Source organism: Xiphias gladius, chromosome 16 (genome assembly GCF_016859285.1).
Source record: "Xiphias gladius isolate SHS-SW01 ecotype Sanya breed wild chromosome 16, ASM1685928v1, whole genome shotgun sequence".
Classification (NCBI taxonomy): Eukaryota; Metazoa; Chordata; class Actinopteri; order Istiophoriformes; family Xiphiidae; genus Xiphias; species Xiphias gladius.
Window position 1 is genome coordinate 25,005,215 of NC_053415.1, and position 19,304 is coordinate 25,024,518.

Here is a 19,304-nt window from a genome sequence, read left to right on the forward strand (position 1 = left end):
ATCCGGTTAGTGTGTGTGTGTGTGTGTGTGTGTTTGGGAAATTTGGATAATCCTTCTTCAGAGAGACAATAACTACCAACATGTAGCGTCAGAGCGCGTTAATCCAGTCTCGTTCTCCCGCGGCCACGGTCATACAGAGACGATGATGATTACGAAGAGGAGGAGGAGGAGAGGCAGGGGTTGCGCTGCCGGCCAGACCCGTCTGATGATTGCTCACACTTTGGGATCCTCGGGCACTGCACCTCTGTCTCGTTGGGACTAACCTGCTTTCACGCCAGCTCATCTTTGCCCTTCTTTCCCCCCCGTCAGGAAACTAATAGCATGATTTTAAAAAACAAACCCTGCTGGATGAAGCCTAATCGAGCAGGATTGATGTGTTAGGACAAAGTGTGCACAGCAAACTAAAGACTGGGAATACACGGATACTTTGTCCAAACTCCAAAAAAAAACTGGGATTTTCTGGAGTAGTTTGTTTTTTTTAAATACACAATTTTGTAGTTTTTATTTGATGCAAAGCAGACACAGAAGCGTTGGCTGCTTGAGAAAAATCAGCTGAAGAGAAACATGAATTCCTGTTGGAGGAATCAGGTAAGTGAGAGGACAGGTGTCCTTAGCAGGGACTGAGAGAGAGTGGGTGTTGCAGGAATGGGTCTGTCTAATGCTGTTAGTTTGTTATTGACTGGCTGGTGTATAATTTCTGTAATCGTCGTCACTGTGTGTGTGTGTGTGTGTGTGTGTGTGTTTGTGTGTAGGAGGAGCAGGCTGCCAAACTAAAGGCAGAAAACATCCGAGTCGCCCTGGAGAAGATCAAGGAGGCCCAGGTGAAGAAGGTGAGTCTGGTTCCACACACACACACAGGAAAAATGGACATGAAAGAAGTACGTGTTGTGTATAGTTGTGTGTGCAGGATGTGTGTCGGACTATGTGCATGTGAGTCTTTGTCTGGCACGTGTCCAGCGGACTCTCGGTTTTCTGGGTCAGGTCAGTGTTACTCCGCATTGAAAGCTCCGGTCAATAACAGCTGGGGTCAACACACACACACACACAGATACGTATATGTATAAATCTATATATATACATACATACATGTCCGCTATCACACACACACACACACACACACACACACACACACACACACACACAGAGCACTCAACATAATGACCATCTCAAGTTAAATCCCAATCCCAGAGAGAGAGACTGGATTGAAAATCTGGATTTTCTACACACAGACACAAATCCATCTACCTGTGTGTGTGTGTGTGTGTGTGTGTGTGTGTGTGTGTTTGTGTGTCTGTTAAGTCTAATCATCTGTATGTTGATCCTGCACAAAGCAAAAAAAAAGTGAAAATGGATCTTTCTGCACAGTCTCTGATTCACACACACACACTAAGCAACATAATTTAAGGGATAGCGAACAAAGAGAATAAAATTTTAAAAAGCCGGTTGTCGTTTCGTGGCACCGTAGAAGAAATATTTTCATTTTAATGGCTGGTTGGTATTAAAAAAATTGGAGGCCATATGCAAAAAAAAAAAAAATGTATGTATGTGTCCATACGTGTGTGCATAGTAATAGTTAACTCCCTTACGCATCTGTACTGGGGAACAGTTTTATTGTAAATCTGCTGTACAAGCTTCTGTCAAAAAACTAGTTGAGCGCAGCTGAAAGAACCGCGATCGTCCGTTTTCTCTCTGAATTAGTGAAAGTCTGAGAACCGGAGGGTTTTTTTTCTCCAGCGATGTCTTTTAACCACCGGGGAAGCTGCGGCTCATTTGAGGAGAAAAACAACCCAAAATGTAACCTGTCTTGCCAGTGGCAGAACTTGATTATTGTCACTGACTAACCGTGACCACGTCGACCAGGATCAAGAACTTGACGTCCAGGCGTCTTGACGCCACAGCCGCAATGTAAAGCATCCTCCTCGCTCTCTCTCTTTCCGTCACAGTTGGTGATCCGCGTTCATCTGTCAGACGAGAGCTCGAAGACCATGATGGTGGACGAGAGACAGACGGTCAGACAGGTATGACCCCCCGACCACCGCATCCGCACCTCCTAGGAGTGTTGCAGTGAAAGCACTGTGCATGAAGCAGTTAGTTTGAAGAGCAGCAGCTGTTACAGTGGAAGTCATAGTATTGTAGCTGTGTCAGCAGTGCTAGTTTGGATAATATTCCTGGTAGTCGTAGTAATATATGTGAGATTAGTAGTATTAGTAGCAGCAGCAGTTAGAATTTTATTATTACTACAAGTATCAGTAGTAGCAGCAGTAGTAATATCATTAGTTCATTCATCATTGGTGGTCGTGTTGTTAGCAGTACCTCTGTCATCAGAAATACGAGTATCACAAACAGCAGACGTTGGTACAGAGCCTCCTGTTCTTCAGGTTCTGGACAGTTTGCTGGAGAAATCTCACTGTGGCTACAGTCCAGACTGGTCTCTGGTGGAAACCATCAGCGAGCTGCAGATGGGTGAGCATAGGCATGCACAAACATCACGGACTCGCCAGAGGAGAAACTCTGGGTGTTGCAGCAGCACAGGGACAGAAATAAGAAAACGGATAGATAGAAAAAAGCAAGAAGTAAGTCATTAGGAGTACAGTGTGTAAAATTCAACATAAGAATAGAAACTATACAAGAGCAAGTACATACAAAGTTACAAGGCAAGCAATATATGCGCACAGCAGTCATGTCTGGTGTTGGGAAATAAATCAGAAGTGCAGCACTGTCTCAACTTATAGGAGCAAAGTGCAGAACCTGCAAGAGTTCTATGATACTAGTGGCTGTGGCTAATAGTAGAACAATCGATTGTCAAAAAAAAAACAGTCAGCAACTATTCTAATAATCAATTAATCGTTTCGGTCTCTTTTCAAGCAAAAATGCCAAATGTGCTCCGGTTTCAGCTTCTCAAATGTGAGGGTTTGGTTATTTTTCTTTGTCGTCTACGACAGTAAATTGAACAGCTGTGGGTTTGGGACCAGTACATTAAAGATACCGTCTACTATCAGCATGCACGAGGACAGTACATAATACAGTTTATAATGCAATAAAACATATGATAGAAATACATGAAGTACAGCATTTTAACATGTGACAGTACAATGTAGCGTGGAAGAGAAAACGCAGTTACCTCTGGCGGCCGGCACGGAGCTCATGACGCAGGGTTAGGGTTAACCACAAAGCGTTTATCGAGTCGAGATCTGCGCGTCACACACCTGCCGACAGGTTCGTGCAGAGGACGGTGCGAGAGGCTAAAGGTAAGGCAGGCAGCATATTTCAGCCGATTACGTTGAGAATTAATGTCTGTTAGGTGATGTAATTGTATTAGCCAACTCCTGAATCAATTCGAGGCTTAATAATCTGAAAGCAGGTTTAAGTCATTTTCTGATGTCGTCGCAGGCGAGGACACTGAAGCCCTTTGAGTGGAACAAACACCTGATCGGACACGAAACTAGTCATGTGGCCCGTTCCTGATATCCAGGTGTAGGGGTGCCAGTGTGTTGAGGGAAGGGAATTATTCAGTAAATTTGCACTTGTGTTTAGTAACATTGTGCCCAGCAGAGGGACTGTCGGACAGCAGATATTCAGCCGCAAAGATGTGCACGCACGCACGCACACACACACACACACACACCTCTCCTTTGGGGGGTGAGATGTGTGTTTGGCAGCACACACTGTACTACGAGCTTCAGCTCTACTTAACACTCTTTGACACACGCACACACACACACACACACAGTCTTTATGTAGGCCCGGTGCAATGGTGCGTGTGATCATCTAACCTACATCTTCAGGGCCTCTGCTGCACAGCCAGCCAGCAGCGTTATGAAAGAGAGAGAGAGAAGGTGAAGTGTAGCTCGTTCTGCCACGTTCAGTTCAGCCGAACCTGAACCTCTCCTCATTTATGCAAATCCGCCCCACGTGAGCTTCTAAAGCCTGGGCTGAAGGCCAGGATGTGGCCTTGGGAAGATTTAAATTGGCCCCTGTGCTAATCAAGGGAATCACTGGTTTCTATAGCTTTGGGGAGGGGAGGGGGGTGGTGAACCCTCTGACAGCAGCCCCCCCCGTACACATACAAACACAAACACACCAGCAACACCAGCACCCTGCTGAGTGCCCTTTGGCAAGAGACTGACTTCCTGTCAGATCGTAACCTCTGACCTGCCACGGCTTACCCTCCGGGAAATAACAGAGTGGCACAGATTAATTATGATCATAAGAAGAAGAAGAACAATTACTCTCATTATTATTATTATTATTATTGTTGTTGTTGTTGTTTTTGTGGCTGTTATTGTTAGTAGCAGTAGCAGCAGATGTAATCGGCGTTATAATAGTCAATAATAGTCTTGGTATTAACTTATCTGTTTGAGTATTTGTTTCCTGTTCGTGCCCAAATGAAAGAGCGGCACATTAATCAATGCAAGAGCTCAGTCGCTATGTTCCTCGTGATTGCTGAGTTAATAAGCATGTAGGGCAGCCACATTTTCATCATCTATAATCCTTTTTGCCCACAAATGTCATGAATTACCAATAAATGCCCTGGATAACTTCCCACGGTGCATAGAGATGCCTTCAAATGCCTTGTTTGGGGGAAACTACACACATTGCAGTGTTGCAAAGATGATTCGGGTCTTTGCTGAATTCACAGAACTTCATAAGGTGCTTAAATGACCAGTAATAAAAACTGGAAATGTTTCTACTTAGTGCAGCTGACCTGCTGTGAAGAGCTACATTGCTACTTTATACTCAGAATTCCCACTTGTCCCTCATTGGATGCTGTTAAAGCCGTAATCCAGAACTTCAGGGCCATTCAAACTACGGAAAGGATGAATGGAGCATCTAATGCAGCGCTCGTGAAGTTGTTGCAAATTGCTGTTGGTATGCAGAACCGACCAACTAGCTAGCATGCTCTAAACAGGAACATATCGTGTGCTGAAGTAAATAAAGTGGGACAGTAAACATGCAGTAGGTCGAAACGCTGCGGTACAGGACAAAGTCAGTGTTTCAGAATGAGCTCTGTCACAGTGGAACTGACTGAACGCATCTGGCCCCAAATTTAAAAAAAAAAGAGAGAGAGAGAGAGACAGGCACTTTTTTGTAAATGAGGTCAACACAACAGCCCCCAAATTCAATCTGGGTCACAGCTGACATGGTTTTGTCCGTTTCAGTCCTCAGAGGAAAAAAAAAAATCTGAAAGCCAGCGAAAGGCAGCTGGGGCGTGAGACACGGTGTTCAGAAGAGAGAAAGGGAAGGAATGAGGACAGCAGATTGCCACGAGCCATGTTGCCTCTATAGAGCAGCGAGGGGAGCGGGTTTATGAGGTCCCCGCCGTGGCAGCCTTCGTCGGTTTCCAGTCTTCACCTTCCCAAACCAATGTGTGGTTTAAAAAAAAAAAAGCTCCCAAAGTTTACAAAACCATACTACAGGAACAGAGGGAGTCAGGTCGACCACAAGTCACAGTAAGAAATATCTACTTACAGTTTAGACAATTTGAAGCAATTCGGTTTCGGATTCTGGGTTGAAATCGGTGACTGGTGCAGTGTTTCTGTCGCGGGGGATGGAGACTTCATAGCGGCAGCCGGTGGCAATCGTGGGTACAAATGCAGCATTTCTAAGTCGTGGACACAACATAACCTCATAAGATTATCCAGGGGACTGAATTTCCTTTGTTTAAAAATTGAGGTTATCATCCAAGAAATAATTTATAGTTGATAGAATACTTGCTATATCCACTTCTCTCTTCTATTGAAATACAAAAATTATTGAAAAAGGGCAGAAACCTGGAGGTGCGCACACACACTAAAAGATAAAAATGTTCCTAACACCAAAACTGATTATAGTCATGAAACAGTTTGTGTATTTCTTGCCAAGATAAAAAATAAAGAGGTTTTTAGATCACGTTGAGGACACGGGTGAATACGACAGCAACGTCTATATCCGAAGGAAAAATGCCGTAATCGAGCTGTATTTTCTGCTTCCTGTTGGTTTTTTATGCTTTGACTTGACTCGACTGAAAACCGGCTCATTCCCCCTTGTGCAGAGCGGATCTTCGAGGATCATGAGAACCTGGTGGAGAACCTGCTGAACTGGACCAGAGACAGCCAGAACCGCCTGATGTTCACAGAGCGCATCGAGAAGTATGCCCTGTTCAAAAACCCCCAGGTGAGATGAACACACACACACACTCAAACACGTAGCTGGTGTCCCGTGTAATTAAAACTATACAGATGCGTTTTCCGACTGCTAACCGGCGACCTGTCGCTCCCTCCTGCCTCTTCGTTCCTCCTCCCTGCTTCCTGTCTGCTGCAGAACTATTTGTTGGGGCGGAAGGAGACGTGTGAGATGGCTGAAAGAAACAAAGAGGCGCTGTTAGAGGTGAGTTCGTTGTCTCCTCGTGCACACGGCTGGTTCCTCGAATGCATCTTCACCCAAATAAGATGAATAATCCCTCACTATGCTGTTGAACAAGTCAATTTGTCAATGAAATATATACGTTCTTAATATATAGTTCAACTGGTGAAAATCTGGCTCAGGATCGAGCACCAACAAGTATGCTTTTTCTTTCGGTGTGTGTGTGTGTGTTAGGAGTGTTTCGGCGGCAGCTCGGTGTCCGTCCCGGAGATGGAGGGAGTGTTGTGGCTGAAAGAGGATGGGAAAAAGTCGTGGAAGAAACGCTACTTCCTGCTAAGGGCCTCCGGCATCTACTACGTCCCCAAGGGCAAGGCCAAGGTGTGTGGACTGAGAAGAAAGGAAAACAGGATTCTGTAGTTTTGTAACATTAATGACTTATTTATTTATTTTATATTCAATGTGTGTGTGTGTGTGTTTTTTTGTAGGCGTCCAGAGACCTGGTGTGTTTTCTCCAGTTGGATCATGTTAACGTCTACCACGGCCAGGACTACAAGAGCAAGTACAAGGCTCCTACAGACTACTGCATGGTGCTGAAGGTACATTTACACACACACACACACACACACACACATGCATGATGAGGTTTGGGATAGATTACTACTCAACACTGTCCTGTATGTGGTACTGTTGTCTTGCAGTGTCACCTAGTGGTGGGTGGAGTAATTACACCTATTTGGAATAAAATACAGATGCTATAACAACAGATAGAATTATAGTGTTTTTGTTAAAGGAATTAAATCTGCAGTGGTTTGATTTTAATTTTAGATAATAATACATGAGAAACACTAACTTTTGAGTGTCTGTACCAGCAAAAGTGACCGGAGTTGTAGTAATAGTAGTAATTCCAATAGTAGTCGTCGTAAAACTACCATTAAACAAAGAGTATTCTGAAGAGTAATGCATAGTGTGTGTGTGTGTCTATGTGTGTGTAGCACCCTCAGATCCAGAAGAAGTCGCAGTACATCAAGTACCTCTGTTGCGATGATGTCAGAACCCTCCAACAATGGATCAACAGCATTCGCATCGCCAAGGTAACAACTCGTCCTGTGCCGTCCGTATCGTGCTAACGTCTGATCCCGTACAAACAGGGCTATCTGTACACTGTAAGTCTCCATGCGGCGCTGTAAACGTGCAGTACCGTTACCATATGGGCCGGGAATATAAAACGGGATTTCCGGAAATTAGGTTTGAAAAACTGGGAAGGGGGTCATTCTTCTATGTGAGGACCAGATGATTGTTTGTTTACGAACTCAGACGTTCTTTTTGAATGCAGAGTGTTGCACTATGGGTCGTTTGTAGCCTTAATGTTTCTGGGCTAGCGAGGGTTTTCAATCTGATTTGTAACAAGTCTTTCAGAGTTAGTCAGCACCAAAACTGTCTGGTGGGTCCAGTTTAACCTGACGATCTGAAGTGAAGTGTTCTGCTGTCACGGAGGAAAGAAATTCATTACCAGTGAAAACAAATTCACAGCGTCTCGAGACGTCTTTAATGCGGAAATGAACCAGGGAGACGATCAGTCAAACAGCCAAGAACTAGTCAGTTACGAACAATGAGCTTAAAAAGACCCAAAAATGCCAACATGACATGAGAGCGTGACAGTTTTTCATGTTACCCTTCAGTGATGAAGACGCTCTTCTCCGGAGACTAATGGTATATCGGGAAAACTTTTGCTAAACGGGAAAACTAGTGTCAAAGTGTTTCCTGTCCTCAAAAAGTCTTTTTTTTTTTTTTTTTTTAAAAAGATGTTTGAGAAGGGGGGGTAATCTTGCTGTAGAACCAGGGTCGTCCAATATTGGGGCCAATGCGGTAAAACCTTGCAGAATCCCACTGCTTCAGTGCAGTTCATGTGTTTGTTGTTGTTTTTCCTGTTGTCTGTCTGTCCATCCGCCAGTACGGGAAGCAGCTGTACATCAATTTCCAGGAGGCAATGAGGAGGACGGAGGCGGCCTACGACTGGTCTTCCCTCTCGTCTTCCTCCATCAAGTCAGGATCCAGCTCCTCCAGCCTTCCAGGTCTGTCCGCCTCCGTCGTAGAGCTGCAACAATTGATTAATCACAGTTGATCGAGGGAAAATTAGTTGGCAACTATTCTGATAATGGATCATTTGTTTCAGTCAATTTTCAAAGGCAAAAAAATTTGATTGTTACTTCTCAAATGTGAGCATTTGCTAACATCATAGTAAATTGAATTCCTTGGGGTTTAAGACTGTTTGTAGGAAAAAACAAGACGTTTTAAGACGTCACCTTGGGCCCTGGGAAATTACGATGGATATTTTTTAATATCTGATTTTTTTTTTTTTTTATGGAACAAATGATTAATCAAGAAAATAGTCGTCAGACTAATCGATAATGAATATGATAATTAGTTGCAGCCCTCTTTGGTTGGGTGAAATTCTCTGGCAGGCTCGAAGGCCAAAGGTTATACAAAGACGGCCCAAATAAACGACAGTCATTTTTCAGTATCAACACTATCCATTAATGAATATCAATTCAACAGAAAAAGTCCCGTCATCAGTTGTAAAACTTAAACAAAGCTTTTGTTTGTTTACACCTCAGAGTCTCAGTCCAACCACTCCAGCCAATCGGACAGCGGCGTTTCAGAGATCATGTCAACGGGCCACACCCGCTCCCAGAGTGTTGTCAGCTCCATCTTCTCCGATGCCTGGAGGAGAGGGACGCAAGGAGAGGTGTGAACACACACACACACACTATCCTCTCCTGTCATTGTCCTGTTCACTTGTAGGCTACTTTTCCCACATGTCCCCTCTGCTTCCCTGCCAGCGGTCAAAGATGAAGGAGCGTATGCCAGTTCTTCTTTGTGCAGGAGGAGGAGGAGGGAGTGGAGGTTAGACAGGAAGTGATATAACAGGCATGTTTGGCACAGTTTGGCTGCAGCCTTTAAAACACTGACTGCTGTTTGTGTTGGTTCTTTGAAGTGACCCCGGTCTGAACCAGTTTGCATCGGTCTTACTGCACTACTTTCGTTTTAATAATAAAAACAATTAACTTTATTGTGTCTTATATTAACTGTGCTTTGTGCGGGTCATTTGATGGTAGAGATCACTTGTGTGATGATTTGTGAGACTTAGCAGGCGTTATAAATTTGCTTTTCTTTGTTGAGTTGTGCATTTTCATCACTTCAGAAAGGACAGCTGTGGTTGTGTGTATATATATATATGTGTGTGTATATATATATATATAATATATACACACACACACACACACACACTAATATTTTCATTAGTAGAAATTGGAATAAAGCAGCAAATATAATCAGGATGAACTACGAATTGCGGTTGTTGCTCACCCGAAGCTCAGCAACCTCCAACGAAGGCAAAAATCATCATTCAGTTTGTTGCATACAATGGATATGTCCGTATATATAAAAATCTGGTACACTCTCTACTGAATCCCTGTTTGTAAGTGGCTGCAGTTGAGCTGTTGATTTGTTCTAACGTCGTGGTCTGATGGAATGTCCTAACCAACAAATAACGTAACAAAAACTGACACAGTTTCGCCTAAAACTAGTTGAACACATTTCAAACTAGTTTACGACCAGACTGACACAATCAGGAGCACTTTTGTGAAATTTTAGACGCGGTTTGGAACCAGATTATAACCGGTTAGATGCTGTCTTTTGGCCACTGCTTAGTATGACAGTTTACAAGACATTTCATAATGTATTTGCTATGATGACGCGGAGGTTAACAATGCTGCTGCTTGTTACTCTGGACCCGACCGCTCTGTCGAAACGAGCACAGGCTCAGCTCATCTGCAGCTAAACTGGATGTAGGAGGAAGTTACATAAAAACCGCCCATCTCAGGTGTTTTTAGAGGAACACAACATCAGACAAAGGTCTGTTTAACTGTCTGGGGACACAGCAGTAGGGTTTAAGAGATCACGTGATTTTGTTCCAGACCAAACGGGTTTAAACCCGTCCTAAACCTTGGAAACTGCAGCTGAGCTACTGAGTTTGAATCAGTTCAGAATATGTTTGACAAAATTATAAGCTAGTTACTAGTCACGCGTTGGTTTTGCATTTTAAACTGTTGAGAAAATGGACCAAGCTCTGCTACTTTTCAAGTCCGTCCTCGAGATGTAAATGATGGGACATCAGAATGTTGTCGGCCGGCGGGAAAGTTTTTTGTTCCTATTGTGATTTACCTCATTCAGTGTTGCAATGCGTTTGAAGTCTCATTTGCTGTGTGTTCTTGGACTGCACTGGTTTGTTGTTTTTGAGTTCTCGCATCCTGTCTAGGGATGGGGTTCGATAGCATTTTATTTGATCTGAGTTCAAGTTCTGAAACTGCTCAACCAATTCAAATCCTTCCAAATCCCTTATTGAATCTTTTCAAGTAGTATGTTTGGTGAGGAATTAAGATATCTAGTCATAAACCCTGTCTTGACTCATTTTCCTCCTCACTGGTGGGCTGTGATGCAGCTGCAGGAGCCATGGAAGCCAAAGTAAAAACCACACAGTGAAAATAATATTAATTCTACTTTATCTTTCAATGAATAACTAAAGTGCTGATGTTGTGAATGCCCAATGACCTAACGTTACCTCAAGGCGAACTTGCTGCACTGCTACAGGTCACAGAATATGGTGTAACACTGCCAGTAGGATCAAGCTGAGAACTTGTCCTCCTCAAAAATCCCACAAGTTCTTACTTTGGACATGTTGGACAGTAGATAATTAACCAAAGGACTTGGCGCTCCACATTCATTGTGGAAGAAGATCCAAAATGAAACAGACTATCGGAACCCATCCCTAATCTTGTCCTGGATCTATGGTTTTCAGAAACATGGCAACAATAGAGTTGTTCATTACTTGTTGTAATTTTGCCTCTTTCTCGTCCATCGCCCCTTTCTTTTGTCTCTTTACCACCTTCTTCTTCTTCTCTCCCTCCTCCGGCTCTTCCCCTTTCTCCTTCCTCATTGCTCTCTCCAGATGATGAAGATCGACCCTATCAGTAGGCCTATCCCTCTCCAGATACCTACCCTCTCCCCCCAACCCCTCCCTCTCTCTCAGCCTCAGACCCCACCCTCCCGGACCAGCTACACTGACGGCCTCATCCCATCTGAGGATTCCTCCCCATCACCACCCTCGCCTCCTCCACCTCCACCTGTCGTCGCAAGTGTGGCCCTTCAGCCAGCACCTACCTCCTCATACGTCAAGTACAGCACACTGGCTCGCCTGCAGAGCCAGAACCAGTCAAGGACACAGTTGCCAGGAGCCACCACACCCGCCCTTCCGATCCAGTCTACCAAACCAAACTACAATACCCTCCCAGCTGCTTACAGCACCTACCCTCCATTACCACCATCTCCACCATCTCCTCCCCCTCCTCCTCCACCCACAGTGCCGATTCCTGGCTCAGCCATGGCTGTATTGAAATTTGGTCCACCAAGCCCCTCTGCTCTCCCACCACCACCCCCACTGGAGGAGGAGTTGCAGGAGCCCTCCTACCTCCCACCTCCTCCACCAGAGAGCCTGGAGGCCAATGGGTTGCCGCCTCCTCCCCCTCCAGAGCCCATCCCCAACTCCTTCCCACAACTCTCCAACACTGGCCTCCAGCAGTTCCTGGCACAAAAGTTTCCCAACATGGTGTACGACTTTAGCCCGGCAGTAAGCGACGATAATTCTCCTCCTCCTCCACCACCTCCAGCTGAGCTTTCTCCTCCTGCCTCCCTGCAGGCTCTACAGCCTCTGTCCCCCAATGCCCCCCCCTGCCCCTCCCAAAACCTTTACTGGTGGTTTTCCCCCTCAAACTGCTCCCAAACCTTCAGGTCCCTCTTCCCTTCCAATTGCCCTCTCACCTGTGTCACCAACACCTCCCCATAGTGGCCACGGGCCAGTTAAAAAGCAGCAGAGTTTCTCAACTGGACATTCCCCGAATCAGGCACCTCCCACTCTGCCAAAGCAGCACAGCCTCTCCTCCAAAAACCTTGCTCTCTCTCCTTCTTCCGCCTCTACTGCCGTCTCAATTGCGGCCGCTACCTCTTCTTTGGTCAAACAGATTGTCAATCAGTTCCCAGGTAATGCTGCCCCTTCCTCTCTGTCTGCCTCCAACTCCATGGAAGGATCTAAATTCACTGCTCCTCAGTCTCCTCCAGCGGTCAAGGCCAAACCAAAGTGGCAGCCAGGAGGGGTTGTAGCTCCACAGTCCCCAGAGTTCCCCCCACCACCTCCTGACAGCTCCCTAGGAGATTTCCCTCCTCCTCCTTCATCCTCCTCCAAGACGGGCTCCCCTATAAAAAAGTCGCCTTCCACCTCATCCACAGGATCCACCAAGCGAGGGCCTCCGCCAACCCCCCAGCGAGCTTCCTCCATCCGGTCTAGTTCTGGCGAGACCCAAGATGAAAGGCCAAAGAAGGTGGAGAGCCTGGTGAACAAATTTGGTCAAGCTCCTCAGACAGGTACCTCGTCCAGCTCCTCGTCAGCGACAGGGTCTCCTTCAAAGGATTCCCCTGCACTTCCTGCTCCACTCCCTAAGCCGGGGAAGCTGAACTTGGCGAACCTCCCATTGGCGCTCCAGGGGCTGCAAACGGGCCAGCACCATCAGCCTTCTGACTTCCCATCCCCTCCTCCCCCACCTCCCCCCTCCCAGCCTCTACACCTAGAGTCATCTCCTGACTACTTCCCGCCTCCCCCCAGTGACTTTGAGCTTTTCCCTCCTCCTCCCCACCCATCAGAGTTCCATCAGCCCCCTAAGGTCGCTGTTGTGAACCCCCAGCCTCAGATGCAGCCTCATCAACAGTCAGCAACCTCCTCCTTGTCGTCTTCATGGAAACAAAGCTCGCTGAAAAAGGGGGCAGTCCCTCCTCCAACACTGAACCGGCGGACCAGCACCGTGACCCAGTATGACAATACAACTTCAGTGCCCCTCTCACCGCCACCTCTGTCTCAGACACCACCACCTTCCCTGTCCTCTTACTCTTCCTCTTCTGCTCCTGTGCCCCCCACCTCCCCCAAATCAGCAGGGCCGGTCTCCCTGGCACTAAAGCCTCACTTCCTGGAAGACCTCAACCGCACCCTTAAGAGGAAGTCAGTGTCTCGCCACGGCTCACTCACCTCTTCCCACCTCATCTCCTCCTCTAAGATGGAGCCCGTGGGCACCATGGACGACATGGCACTCCTCCCGCCACCCCCTCCGGAGCTCCTGCAGCAGCAGCAGCAGGGTGTCCGAGGACACTCCCACACTTTGTCTCGCCACCACACGCACTCCCACTCCACCAAACATGCCAACATCTCAGGCTATGCAACGCTGCGGCGAGGCCCTCCTCCCGCTCCTCCAAAAAGGGACCAAAGCACCAAACTGACCAGTGAGTGGTAGGGAGCAAGGACACTGGGTGGAGCCTAAAGAACTGAACTGACTATTTAGGTCTCTTCGTTACGGCAGAGAAGAAATAATCAATGTCTGTCTTGACTTGTCTGTCTCTCTTCATCCTAAAACATCCACCCTTGGATCTCCAAGCAAGTAGCAAGCCCTGTTTCCTAACCCTAATCTCAGATTATGATTGTTCCTATATCCTCATTATTACTATCATTACCAATACATGTTTAATCCAATGACATGATTAAATATATATATATTATATATATAATATATATATATAATATATATAATACACACACACACACACATATATATATGTATATATATATATATGTGTGTGTGTATATATATATATATCTGTATACAAGCGAGCCAGAAAAATCACCTATCAAGCTTTTTTCACAATGTCTGTGCAGCTTTGCATTGAAATATACAAAAGACAAGACTTGAACGACAACAGCAACAGAGACAATTTGCTGCAAAAACAACTGGTACTGAATGGAGCCGTGGCGATGGACGTAACGTTACTGACGAAGGGAAGGAGGGATTAATGGAAGGATGCAAAAGTGAGACGATGTGTACAGAAACGTTGGGGGGGGGTTGGAGCAGGGCACTCTTAGAGGGAGCATTGCCATCTATTTCAAACTTTTTTTGTGTGTTTTTATATAAGATTATTTAATACTGGAAAGATATTGTTATTATAATTATTTTAAGTTTTTAAGAAGTGTCAGAAGAGAAAGAGTTTGACTGGACATGGGTCTGTATTCTCAAAATATGTTGAAGTGTTGACCTGGTTACCAAACTAGCATACAGATAGTTCCACTGAGTTTATATTTAGACCGTTTGATCCAAACGTATTTCTTTAAATTTAGAGCTTCGTGGCTGATTGGTTGGTGACTCCCAAGGGATAAGGCTTCATGCTTAGGTGCACACTGATTTTACAGATTTAAATTGGTTCATTTCGGTCCGATTTAGAGTTATCTGGACTGCTCCGCAGGGCCTCAACCGGAACCTCCCGTAGTCTGGGCTCAGCCTTAGCACAGTCAGTCGGTCATCAAACAAACTTCAACATTTCCACGACAGACGCGACCTCTGCCTCGTTTACACGGACTCTGATCCGTTGACTCACCAGTAAGTCAGTCGGCTTTGCGGTCGGTGTTTGACAGCTTGCAGACCAAGCAGCTGGTCGGTTGTAACGAACTCCGTCTGAAAGGACGTCTTCGTGAATTGGCTAGTTAATAAATCAGTCACTCCGTTGTCATCGTAACGACTGGTCAGTCACTTTGCTCATTAGGCATTAAGGGTGTGAGTCCACTTAGCACCTTCAGTGATCGGAGTAGCCCTAGGGAACAAGTGCCTGAAAAAACGAAAACGCTCAAACTGCTCCCATTCGTCTGGTAACATCATATCCCGCAGAAGCTCTGCCCTCAATGACGAAATTCCTGAGGCGTAGGTTTACCGTTGACGCGCTGCCACCTCGGTCAGACGCCGTAGCCATGAGAAATCCCGATTCGGTGCAAACCTAGGAGGAGCTGATGTGGGACAGCTAGCGGCAGTTAACATAGGTGAGAGTGATAGGCTCGGACACCCGTCAGTCAAGAGAGCAGACTCCTCTTCAGGCCTTCATTTCTCAACCCTCACGAGAGCTCTTATTAGAACGAGTCGAGGTACAGTCGTTTGCCAACGCTTAACGCCACTGCGGGCACAATTTCAGCTGTTTTTTGTTTGTTTGTTTGTGTTTGTTTGTTTTCTTAACTCTAGCGCCCCTCAGGGGTGTTATTAGAGAAAGACACTATGGCAGACAACTGTGCCCACGCCCAGAGGCCGCATGCAATCGCAGGAACCTTCTGTTAAGTTCTTCACGTTTGCAACTAGGGCTGCAACTATTGGTTATTTTCGTTTATCGATTAATCTGCAAATCATTTTTCTCTATTAATCAATGATGCATCTTGTCTATAAAATGTCAGAAAATGGTGAAAATCGCTGGTCATAATTTCCCCACAGCCAACGCTCACATCTTCAGATGTCTTATGTCTGACCAACAGTCCAAAACCCAAAGGTATTCAGTTTACTGCTGTGTATGAGAAGGAAAAGCATCGAATCCTCATTCATTTTTGGCATTTTTGCTTTTAAAACAACAAAATCAATTATTTGATTATTAGTTGCCAACCAATTTTCTCCTTATCAACGAATCGATACGTCGACTAATTGTTGCAGCTCTATTTGTAACCCTCATGAGCTCCCGTATCCAATAATCACTCCGTATTTCTTACTAATTTTAATAATTCTTCTAACGATAATTCTTAATAACCTGTGTTGTTTGCCTCTGTTTCTGCTTACAATTACATTTATGTGGTAACTTTAAACTCCAGCCGCCTCGACTCTGATACGTATTTACGTATTTTTATGAATGAGTGACACGCTGAGCCTCTTTCATATCTTTTAGCCAAATTTCAACCACATTTTAAGCTTTTTTTTTTTTTAGCTGAAATCCTTAAACTGATTAGTCAATCGACAGAAAATTATTCTGCAACAAGTTTTATAATTGTTTAAGCTTTTTTCAAGCTTTTTTTTCCCAAGCAAAAATGCCATAAATTCACTAATGAATGTTTTGCATTTTGCTTATTTAATTTTTTTTTTTTTTTTTTTAAGACATCCGTGTTAGTAAATTCAAAACCTTTGAATTTTGGACTGTTGGTTGGACATAATGAACAATTTAAATGTGTCCACTTGGGATTTTTTCACTACTTTCCGACACTATTCTCTTTAACCGAAAGTGCTTAGAGGTTCCAACACAAAAAAGGAAGACCACTCTTTAACATTTAAAAAACAAACAAAAAAAAAAAAAAACTGGTGCCGGGAGGCCGTTGCAAGCACTTGGTGAAAGATGCCTGATGGATACAACCCGAGTCAGTCTGGGAATCAGTGCTTCAGTACATCATTTCAGACGGGTATGATTCTGGGTTTTAGCAACGTGTTTTTGAAAAACGGTAGTCATGGTAGTTAGCCTGCCAGTGGGGCGGCTACATCAGATCAGTTGGCCAGCCGGACCAACCCAGTCCGTTAAATAGTCTGCCGCTCTATCCGAGCTTCCTTCCACACTCTTACAGCTACAGAAACGTGGTCTGTGATTTTAGAGAAATAACCGTGTCTAGATCGGCTGACAGAGGCTGTATCCTTTCCTTCTCCTAGTTTTTCACATTTTATGTGCAGCTGAACCTAGATCTGTTTCCTGTTTTCATCTCTCTCGCAGTCACTAGAAATTACAGTTATCTGCATGACATGTCACTACCATCAGTGCAACGGCACGGACGCCAAACCTGTAATATTACTGCCCTAATGTTGTTGGGTTTTTGTTTTTAAACATGCAGTCGTCTCTGTTTTTGATTGTCTCCGATTTCACTCTAATGTATAATTCCGGGTAAACAAAATGATTTCAATTCGTTTTTTTCTACGTCGAGCTCGACTGTTTTCGCGACGTTGTTGGAAGGGAGAATTTGTCCCGGAGAAGTACTTCCTACGCCCACTGACCTGCAGGAAAATGGTCCCGAGGCCTACACGTCATGGTTCATTTCAGTGACACTCAAGAAAAACGTTCAGTTTAAAACGGATCAGTGTATTAAAATGTCTTTTGCTCAAGGACACCCAGCAGAGCACATGGCTGTTATTGGTGTCGAACCTGCTGTTGCATTCAAAATAAATGAGGAAACCGAAGTGCAGATTCTAGAGTTTTTACATGCCGTAGGTCGGATTGGATTTCTGGGGATCTGAGGAAGTTTGGAGGATGGATTTTCAGGTGAGTCTGAGTCATTGTGAGCTGTCTTCAAACTTTCTGTGATGTCTGATGATGCATGCGGTGGTGCAGTCGGGCAGCCCGGCTCCTGAGAGCCCGCTGTACATCGTATTAACCCGGAAGAGGAATCACATTAGTCAACAAGCTCTGCTCTTGATTATGAAAGTGTTGCTGCCTTCAAATTAAATGTGAGAGGTCGTGTTTTCAACAAAATAAGTTGTGTCTAACGATGTGCTCGGCTTTCAACTAGTTCAGGTTGTGGGAAACTTAACAAAATGACAACAAAGGGCGTTGCCTTGTTTTTCAGAAATGATTTTGTTTTAATTAGATTTCAAATCTATGTTTAGGAAAAGGAAGAGGTGGCCAAAATAAATTGGGCTCCAACTGTTTTAAAAACTGTGAATCACAACTTCTGAGCTCTGAGCCATCAGCAATCTATAACGGGTACAAGGTCACAAATCTCCTTCGAAGGCACCACACGAAGTGAGGGTTACAATTTCAGGAACAGAAAGGGCAGAAGACTCACTGCTTTCCATCCCTCTCTCCAGGGATCTCTCCCGCTTTCTTCGCCAGACGCTGACGATAAATAAGATCTTCAACGCGTATGAGGGGAAAACGCAAAGGGCTTGACATCTAGGGGGAAAAAAAAAAAAAAAAGCGGGAAAGCTCTCAGAGCGCGCTTAGCGCCGTCAAGGCCACTCAAGCATCCTAATTTGATGCGTGACAGAAAATCTTCCAAGGATTTTGACAGGTCAAAGCAGGAAAAGCACAGGTCCGTCGGGATTTGGGGAGAATACCTAAACCCTGGCCTTGAACAGTCGAGTACAAACATCACCGGTGTGGAAATTTCAAAGTCGGCGTCGTGACCACCGAGTTACGCCGCTTGAAATTTATGATATTGCTGGAGAACAACCTGAAGGTGAAATGCCACCAGATCGTTTGGGTTTGTTGCGTCGTCTAAGACAAAAGACCAAGTGACCAGTCTTGTCCAAACTTTTGTAGAATGTACGAGATTAATTAAAACATGTAAATACATAAATACTGTGCCAAGATCTGACTTTAGCGACAGGTTCTCAGGTTTGTCACGCTACCAAACGCCGAAACGCACGCCAAGCAAGCGGACTAATGTGGACCGCCGTGGGGGGACGTGACCTGCAGGAGGCTGCGGTGGCTGCAGGCAACAAGTCCAGAACCAAGGACCGCCACAGTCCCCGGCTACGAACACAGGCGCACCGAGACGAGGGGCACCAAGCGGTGTCAGAGGGCCCAGGGCACCGGCCACGTTAGTCCAGGGGACGGGGTTTCTGTAGAGGCCGTGGTGCTGAAGACTCTTGTGTTTAAAAAAAGACGCAGATACTGAGACGCTCTGCTATGATGAAGTACGGGAAAGTGAGAGGAGATTGTAAAAATAAATGCTGCAATGAGCAACCAATAAGTCGATCAACGGAAAATTGAAGGGCTGATAATCAATATACGAGTCAAACGTTCTCTGGTTCCAGCTTCTCAAAGGGGGGTCAAGAATCAGAGTCATAACTCGGTGGGGTCTGAACACACGGACACGACGCGCGTATTTTTAGATTCAGTGCGACCCACGCGTTCCGAGGACGTCACCGTGGTCGTAGAAAACCCGTCCGGAACCGGCTTGGAGGGCGTAGAGAACGAGGCTCCCTCACAACTCCGGAACTTGCCTGAGTTCAAGTCAATAGATGAACGAAAAGACAAAACGGGGACAGGTGACAGAACCAAACTTCACCAGCCCCGAACAACGTCCT

The 19,304-nt window shown here is 45.3% G+C and overlaps 1 protein-coding gene across 1 annotated transcript in view; it reads left to right on the plus strand.

Moving 5' to 3' along the window:
* Nucleotides 1–13,991, plus strand: part of raph1a (Ras association (RalGDS/AF-6) and pleckstrin homology domains 1a) — a 67,776-nt gene extending 53,785 nt beyond the window's left edge. The window contains 12 exon segments of the mRNA XM_040148976.1: nt 753–830; nt 1,944–2,018; nt 2,379–2,463; nt 6,032–6,153; nt 6,301–6,366; nt 6,577–6,720; nt 6,828–6,938; nt 7,335–7,433; nt 8,294–8,414; nt 8,958–9,088; nt 11,351–12,120; nt 12,122–13,991. Of these exon segments, the coding sequence (XP_040004910.1) occupies nt 753–830; nt 1,944–2,018; nt 2,379–2,463; nt 6,032–6,153; nt 6,301–6,366; nt 6,577–6,720; nt 6,828–6,938; nt 7,335–7,433; nt 8,294–8,414; nt 8,958–9,088; nt 11,351–12,120; nt 12,122–13,736 (3,417 nt within the window). The 3' untranslated portion in view covers nt 13,737–13,991.
* Nucleotides 13,992–19,304: the final 5,313 nt, after the last annotated feature.